The sequence below is a fragment of the Salmo trutta genome, chromosome 38 (assembly GCF_901001165.1).
Source record: "Salmo trutta chromosome 38, fSalTru1.1, whole genome shotgun sequence".
Taxonomy (NCBI): domain Eukaryota; kingdom Metazoa; phylum Chordata; class Actinopteri; order Salmoniformes; family Salmonidae; genus Salmo; species Salmo trutta.
In genome coordinates, this window is record NC_042994.1 from 11,015,622 (window position 1) to 11,024,128 (window position 8,507).

At 44.4% G+C, this 8,507-nt stretch overlaps 1 protein-coding gene and 2 non-coding genes across 4 annotated transcripts; 2 read left to right on the forward strand and 1 right to left on the reverse strand.

Moving 5' to 3' along the window:
• The first annotated feature begins 1,594 nt into the window (after positions 1-1,594).
• On the forward strand, positions 1,595-7,606 carry LOC115178524 (40S ribosomal protein SA). 2 transcript variants are annotated; one of them, XM_029739765.1, is made up of 8 exons: positions 1,595-1,646; positions 2,581-2,752; positions 3,354-3,472; positions 5,390-5,635; positions 6,230-6,358; positions 6,842-7,028; positions 7,160-7,204; positions 7,438-7,606. In XM_029739765.1, exons 2-8 carry the CDS (start codon positions 2,620-2,622, stop codon positions 7,530-7,532), a joined length of 954 nt encoding a protein of 317 aa, XP_029595625.1. In that variant the 5' UTR covers positions 1,595-1,646; positions 2,581-2,619; the 3' UTR covers positions 7,533-7,606. The 2 variants fall into 2 exon arrangements, with proteins under 2 accessions (XP_029595625.1, XP_029595626.1); XM_029739766.1 differs by having other exon boundaries at positions 6,842-7,010.
• Positions 7,243-7,361, forward strand: LOC115179052 (small nucleolar RNA SNORA26). The gene has a single exon (XR_003872815.1). It is a non-coding gene; the product is annotated as a small nucleolar RNA SNORA26 (small nucleolar RNA).
• A 689-nt stretch (positions 7,607-8,295) lies between the features above and the next one.
• On the reverse strand, positions 8,296-8,368 carry trnar-ccu (transfer RNA arginine (anticodon CCU)). Its single transcript has one exon. It is a non-coding gene; the product is annotated as a tRNA-Arg (tRNA).
• Between the last annotated feature and the right edge of the window lie 139 nt (positions 8,369-8,507).

Sequence of the window (8,507 nt, forward strand, 5' to 3'; positions counted from 1 at the left end):
GCGCTACACGGCCCCACAGCTGACTTTCCCTGATGTGGGGAGAGGGGGAACATGATCAGAGGTTGATCGACATGTGCTAATATGCTGAAGGCCACAGTCACTAAGACTGAGGTCAGGTAAATGTATTCTTAAATGAGCTCTTTGGCAAGTATTCTCTAACAGCACAGATTCCTTGCAAAGTAGGACAGATCTTCCTTGAAACACCAATCCACTATCTTTGCTCTCACACTTTTACAGTTGCCCCTGTTAAAATAACATGCATAACCATGAGAAATGCATACACCCGTGAGCACAGTACCAATCCATAATGCAAACCGACTCGGCCGATAAAAGCAGAGTAAGGTTGAGTTCACAGAGAAGTCTGGTCTTTCAGTGGATTATCAGCCATCAGATATTGACTCATTGTGTGACTCATTGCTTCCTACATTTACACTTATCCAGAGTGACTTATAGTTAGTGCATTCATATTAAGATAGCTAGGTGGGGCAACCACATAACACAGGCAGAGTAAGTACACTTTTCCTTGAGGTGAGGAAGGGGATTATTTGATACTCTTTGAAAAGGTAGGGTTTCAGGTGCTTTTGGAAGATGGGCAGGGACTCAGCTGTCCTAGCTTCAGGGGGAAGCTGGTTCCATAATTGGGGTGCCAGGACAGAGAAGAGCTTGGACTGGGCTGAGCGGGAGCTGCCCTCTCATAGGGGTGGGAGGGCCAAGAGACCAGAGGTGGCAGAACGGGGTACTCGGATTGGGGTGTAGGGTTTGAGCATAGCCTGAATGTAGGGAGGGGCAGTTCCTCTTGCTGCTCCGAAGGCAAGCACCATGGTCTTGTAGTGGATGCGAGCTTCGACTGGAAGCCAGTGGATTGTGCGGAGGAGCGGGAGAACTTGGGAAGGTTGAAAACCAGGCGGGCTGCAGTGTTCCTCTTCTTCTCTCTCCTGACTGATTATGTATTTAATCCCAGGCAGGAACCAGCTGTGGTTGAACCAACTAATCACTTTCTTATAATGTGGCCTGAATTGATTTAATTTCAAAGCAGTGGATTTTATATTCCCTTTGAACATTACCGAATTGGATAATGTCTTAATTGAAATGGCATCAAAATATTCAAAGATATAAGTACCTAAAAATGGCAACCTATAATTTTACTGACTTAAATAGACACACGGTCCTGTGTGGCTCAGTTGGTAGAGCATGGTGTTTGCAACGCCAGGGTTGTGGGTTCGATTCCCACGGGGGACCAGTACGGACAAAAAATGTATGAAATGTATGCATTCACTACTGTAAGTCGCTCTGGATAAGAGCGTCTGCTAAATGACTAAAATGACTATAAAGCCGTTCAATAAATCATTATTATATAGGGTGATGGCATGATCTCTTGGCATGAACTTTACAGTATTTCATCATAGATTTAACTGAATTTGAAGTAACAACTGCTTCCCATCACAATTTATGCCCTTTCTCATAGCACTTTAGACTCAAATGATTTGACTACCATCTATCGACCTTTTTATGAATTGCTTCTACTATTAATCCTGGAGAAGGAAATGGAAGATGATTGGTGGAATTTACAGTATATAAGTACGTCACTTCCGATTCTCTTTCTCTTTTACCGTGAGGTACAGAACTCCATACGGCGTTGTCTCGTGGTGAGATAACAATTTACTATTTTCTTGAGATAAAAGTTGCGGAGACAAATACTAAAGCGTCGTTACGAACAACTATGAAGTTGTGTCTGATTGTTTCCCATATCCGTATAAATACAACCGCTGTAAATAGCGAATTACATGTTAGACAGCTAGGCCCGCTAGGCCAGAACGTTACTAACCTTAGCTAGTTAGCCATGCGTGCTCGTGAAATCCATTGAGGAAGCTGGATACTAATAACTAAAGTAGCCAACATCCATAGATGCAACCAGACTAGTTTCACACGTATCAACTTGGTGTGATGCTCTTTTGCAACATTGTATTTATTGATATGAATTGCATCACTTATTTTATTTAACTAGGCAAGTCAGTTAAGAACAAATTCTTATTTACAATGACGGCCTACCAGGGAACCGTGGGTTAACTACCTTGTTCACGTGGCAGAACAACAGAATTTTACCTTGTAAGCTCAGGGATTCGATCCAGCGACCTATCGGCTTCTGGCCCAACTCTAACCACTAGGCTACCTGCCTCCCCACATGCGCATGCTGATCATCACTCTGAGATCAGATGTCATTCATAAGGAACTGCAACAATATTTTGATGTAATAATTGTAAATTCTGTTTTTAGAAACGGATGCCAAGTCCCCATGACAAGTGCCTGTATAAGTACGCTAAATCATTATAAGCATTGCAGCTTGATAGTTTGTTCAGCACACAATTAAAGCCTGACACGGTCTGATGTCTGTGTTCAGGTGTCGGAAGTGTGCCAGAGTGATCCGGACGGGTTTTCGCTAACATCAGTAGGGCTGCTGCCCCATGACTGGAGTTTGATAGTGACCTGAGCCACAATGACCCCTCAGTTCCAACTGCAACCATTCTCTGCTTCCCTACCTTTTATACAACGTCTCACCTGTCTCTTTTCTTTCCTCTGCAGCTTTTCCACATAACTCGTAACTTAGGAAAAGTGGTCACGATGTCCGGAGGTCTGGATGTGCTGCAGATGAAGGAGGAGGATGTGCTCAAATTCCTGGCAGCCGGGACCCACCTGGGAGGTACCAACATGGACTTCCAGATGGAGCACTACACGTACAAGAGAAAGAGTGATGGTGGGTGGAAGAATACGAGATCCCTGGATATTTGTCACTGTATGATCTGAAGACTTCCTGAACTCGCACATATTTTGACTGGAGGATGTGAATGCTTTTGTTCCAGCCCTGCATTATTATACCCTAATTCAACTATTCGTGGTCTTGAGTCTTGACATGATACACTGAATCAGATGTGTCGGTGCTGGGCTGGAACAATAGTCTGCACACAAGTTTATAGGATCAGAGTTGGGAGACCTCTGAAATACACATTCCCCTTCTAAAAGCACTTGCGTTGTCCGGTCAGTGACTGGGTGAGTTGTCGTTGGAAGGGAATAGTAAAACCATCACTGTGGGTGAGATGGCAGTCTGAAACCGTAACTGACTCATCTCAATCAGTGATGGGACATCTCTTCCTAATATTTAATGTTTTTCTCTGGCTCAAACATTTAACCAATAGATAATGATCTCAGTGTGGGTGAAACACCAGTCCTCAGTCAGTTTTAATCGGTAGTCTTTCTTCATTGATTGTCCTGAGAAAGGATAGCATGTGTGTAGACATTATGGCTGTATGCATGTCGGGTAGCAACATGTAATTAATGTAACTGGTTGTCCCCCTCAGGTGTGTACATCATCAACCTGAAGAAGACATGGGAGAAGCTGCTGCTGGCTGCCCGTGCCATCGTGGCCATTGAGAACCCAGCTGATGTCTGCGTCATCTCCTCCAGGAACACTGGACAGGTGAGACCCCCACTGCTAGCTCACCTGACATATACGAGGGTCCAGAGTTTCTCTTGGGTTATGTTCAGGAGGTACAAAATGGAAGTGAACAGTCTAAAGAGGAGAGGTACTATCTATACTTGTCCAATAAGAAACATTTTTATTTACTGGTGTGGTCTAATGAACATTACCTTGGTCAGCTCAGTTGGCCTGATGTAATTGTGGGTGACTAGCTAAATAGCACACAATTAACCTCTCTGGCGCATGTGGGACGAACTCGTCCCACCTACGTAACAGCCACTGAAATCCAGTGGCGCGATTTTTGAATCGTTTGAAATACTATTACTTCAATTTCTCAAACATATGACTATTTTACAGCTATTTAAAGACAAGAATCTCGTTAATCTAACCACACTGTCCGATTTCAAAAAGGCTTTACAACGAAAGCAAAACATTAGATTATGTCAGCAGAGTGCCCAGCCAGAAATAATCAGACACCCATTTTTCAAGCTAGCATATCATGTCACATAAACCCAAACCACAGCTAAATGCAGCACTAACCTTTTATGATCTTCATCAGACGACACACTTAGGACATTGTGTTATACAATACATGCATGTCTGTTCAATCAAGTTCATATTTATATCAAAAAACAGCTTTTTACATTAGCATGTGACGTTCAGAAAAAGCATAACCCCCGCAAACTTCCGGGGAATTTACTAACAGTTTGCTAAATTACTCACGATAAACGTTCACAAAAAGCATAACAATTATTTTAAGAATTATAGATACATTACTCCTCTATGCACTCGCTATGTCCGATTTTAAAATAGCTTTTCGGATGAAGCACATTTTGCAATAATCTAAGTACATAGCCCGGCATCACAGGGCTAGCTATTTAGACACCCACCCAGGTCAGCCTCCACCAAAATCACATTTCCTATAAGAAAAATGTTCTTACCTTGCTTGTTCTTCGTCAGAATACACTGCCAGGACTTCTACTTCAATAACAAATGTAGGTTTGGTCCCAAATAATCCATCGTTATATCCAAACAGCGACGTTTTGTTCGTGAGTTCTAGACACTATCAGAATGCTACATCACGGTCTCGCGCATGGCGCATTGGCGTGACAAAAAATGTCTAAATATTCCATTACCGTACTTCGAAGCATGTCAACCGCTGTTTAAAACCAATTTTTATGCCATTTATCTCGTAGAAAAGCGATAATATTCCGACCGGGAATATGCAATGAGCCTAAACAGCCGAATTAAATTTCTCCTCAGGAGCGAATCGTGCACGCGCCTCATTCAAAGGTCCTCTGATCCGCCACTTACCAAAGGCGATAATGTGTTTCAGCCTGAGGCTGCCTCGTCAACCTTCAGGTATTTCCCGGGTTCTGAGAGCCTATCGGAGCCCTGGGAATTGTCACGTTACAGCTAAGATCCTTACTTTTCAATAAACAGATGCAAGACGCACGACTCCTTGTCAGACAGGGTACTTCCTGCATGAAACCTTGTCAGGTTTTTGCCTGCCATAGGAGTTCTGTTATACACAGACACCATTCAAACAGTTTTAGAAACTTTAGGGTGTTTTCTATCCAAACCTGAACAATAATATGCATATTCTAGCTTCTGAGTTGGTGTAGGAGGCAGTTAAAAATGGGCACATTTTTTCCAAAATTCTCAATACTGCCCCCTAGCCCAAACATGTTAAAGCCTGGCACTGTGACGTCTGTGTTCGGGTGTCGGAAGTGTGCCAGAGTGATCCGGCCGGGTTTTCGCTAACATCAGTAGGGCTGCTGCCCCATGACTGGAGTTTGATAGTGACCTGAGCCACAACCAAACATACCATATTACTGCTAAGTTATATTCTTGACTGAGTCACCTCCTGCTTGTTAGCCAATCCACTAACTCCACTCCCCGTTCTCCTCCGACCAGAGGGCTGTGCTGAAGTTTGCTTCCGCCACCGGCGCCACCACCTTCCACGGTCGTTTTACCCCCGGAACCTTCACCAATCAGATCCAGGCTGCTTTCCGTGAGCCCCGCCTCCTGATCGTGACAGACCCACGTGCCGACCACCAGCCCCTGACTGAGGCCTCCTACGTCAACATCCCCACCATCGCCATGTGCAACACTGACTCTCCCCTCAGATATGTGGACATCGCCATCCCCTGCAACAACAAGGTACAGACAGGCCATAGACTACAGATGTATGGTGTGGTCTCACATTTTTATTTGTGTGTGTGTCTATATATGTGTGAATGAATAAGAGAACTACTTGAACAACCTATCATATCAGTTTTGTCCCCAATGGTGTTTCCTCAAAGTGAAAGGGTAGATGGGAACTTCTGCTAATATATTGGTCAACTGATGGAAATATGCAGCACACAATTAAAGCCTGACACGGTCTGATGTCTGTGTTCAGGTGTCGGAAGTGTGCCAGAGTGATCCGGCCGGGTTTTCGCTAACATCAGTAGGGCTGCTGCCCCATGACTGGAGTTTGATAGTGACCTGAGCCACAACCATGAACCCTACGGGGACTCTTCCTTCCTAGGGAGTTTCCTTTGCCCTTCCTCGTCAGTAGTCGAAGACGCCCTCCCATGTAGTCATGTTTTTACTGGGTATCAGTTGATCCACTAACCAATTCTATTAGTTTAGACTGATCAATTCTGTTGATGGCCTTTGTCTCTGTATGACTGACTGTTGCCGGTGCATATAATCATCAGTGACTTACTATACAACCCTAGGTCTAACTGACTGTTGTCTGTTGTGTTCCAGGGCCACCACTCTGTTGGTCTGATGTGGTGGATGCTGTCCAGGGAGGTGCTGCGGATGAGGGGCACCATCTCCAGGGAACACCCCTGGGAGGTCATGCCTGATCTTTACTTCTACAGAGATCCAGAGGAGGTAACTGACATACTGGGATGCTATGGTTCACACACTGTTTATACCAGGGGTTTTCAACTGGTCACGGAAAGCTGTGTGTTTGCAGTTTTTGTTCTAGTCCTGCACTAATTGTTTGATACAACTTAACTAATCATGGTCCTCTGTCTTGACCACGATTTAATTGAATCGGATGTGTTGGTGCTGGACTGGAACAAACACCTACTCACCGTGTAGCTATTCAGAGACCTCAAATGCACATTCCCCTTCTAAAAGCACTTGCATTGTCCGGTCAGTGACTGGGTGAGTTGTCGTTGGAAGGGAATAGTAAAACCATCACTGTGGGTGAGATGGCAGTCTGAAACAGTAACTGACTCGTCTCAATCAGTGATGGAACAACTTGAAGCAAAATATGCTTGGGATGATGTGGTGTTGTATGCTTGCGCTAAGAATCCATATACCTGTGACGTCACATCCCTAATTTGTAACCTCTTCCTCCTGTTCCAGATTGAGAAGGAGGAGCAGGCCGCGGCAGAGAAGGCTGTTGGCAAGGAGGAGTTCCAGGGCGAGTGGACCGCCCCCACGGCCGACTTCGCCCAGCCCGAGGTGGCCGACTGGTCCGAGGGAGTGGCAGTACCCTCTGTGCCCATCCAGCAGTTCCCTGCTGGCATTGAGGGTAAGAGCTTCACCGAGGGTAAGCGATGAATACACAGGAGTGGAGGCCACAAATGCAAAGGTGGATGGAGTAGCACATTTTGACAATCACAAAACAAAATGGCTACCGGAATACATTTGACTCAAACTTCGTTTAATTCTCCTTTTCAGCCGCTGCTCCTTCCAAGGCCCCAGCTGCAGCTGAAGGCTTTGCTGGTAAGTTCTACTGAAAGTAAATTAGTATTGCCCCTTTTTTGCCCATCTAGGACCTAAAATGTCCTATATGACCAACACAGAGGGGTAGAGTAGTTCTCTCATAAACCTGTAGTGAAGCCTCAAATCCTCACTGCGGATCCTGTCGGGAGAAACACAATTTCTCTTGACTGTGGAAATGTCTGTATACTAAATGGTTTGATTGTATTGTCACACGCATGATTGTATTCCTACAGAGGATTGGAGTGCCCAGCCCGCCACAGAGGATTGGTCCGCTGCCCCCACCGCCCAGGCTACCGAGTGGGGTGGTGCCTCTGCCGATTGGTCCTAAGTGGTGTCAATCACTCGAGTCAAAAGCTGTGCTGTAAACAGTGATGTCAATAAACTTGGCTTATTGTTTTTAAACTTGTCTATTTTTCTTGGGGTGAGGGCGATTTACAAATACATGGGTTTATTATATTGTTTTTTTTGCATTGACAGATGAAATTCTGTCATCTACTCTTGTGGTGTCTTCAGTTTGGCCTTCAACACTCAACCACTGCGTCACAATGGTGACTCCAGAAATCCATACAAATGTTATATTGACTGTTCAGTTTAAAATTGATATTTAAAGATCGAATCATTAGTTGCTGCATTGAATGATAAATACCCATTTTGTTTCTTGAAGAATATCATTTACAAATGGCTAATGAGCTTAGTTCCAACTATTACAACGCTTATTGTTTCAATTAAGGATTCTAGCTTTAAAGGTGAATAAAAGACAGTTGACTCCTGTGATGTGAATTTGTGCAGAACAGGTTGGCTGTAGAAAGTTCTTGACTGATTTGATCCTATTTGGCCTTGTGACCATAAAGATTTCCTTGGGGTGGCTAGATTATGGATCAGGCATTATATCTATATATAGCGGGCCTGGGCAACTCTGGCCTGATTGGTGTCACACTTTTGCCCCAGCTAACACACCTGACTCCAACTAATGATCTTGCTAGGGGTGTGACACTAAATTGGCTACATTTAAATGACATGAACAGCATTCTATGTGCACTTGTCAGGCAAGACTGAATACACGTTACAATGTTTCTGGGTGAAAATATTATCACCCCAGATGGGACTCGAACCCACAATCCCTGGCTTAGGAGGCCAGTGCCTTATCCATTAGGCCACTGGGGCTGTTCTGAAGACATAACGAAACCACTGTATTTCAATGCTATGTGGCACTTTTTTTTATTTTCTGGTAATGTTATTATCCAACATGCGCGACAAAGGGGCTCAATCCAGAGTTCAATTTGCATTTCGACATGTGATCCTG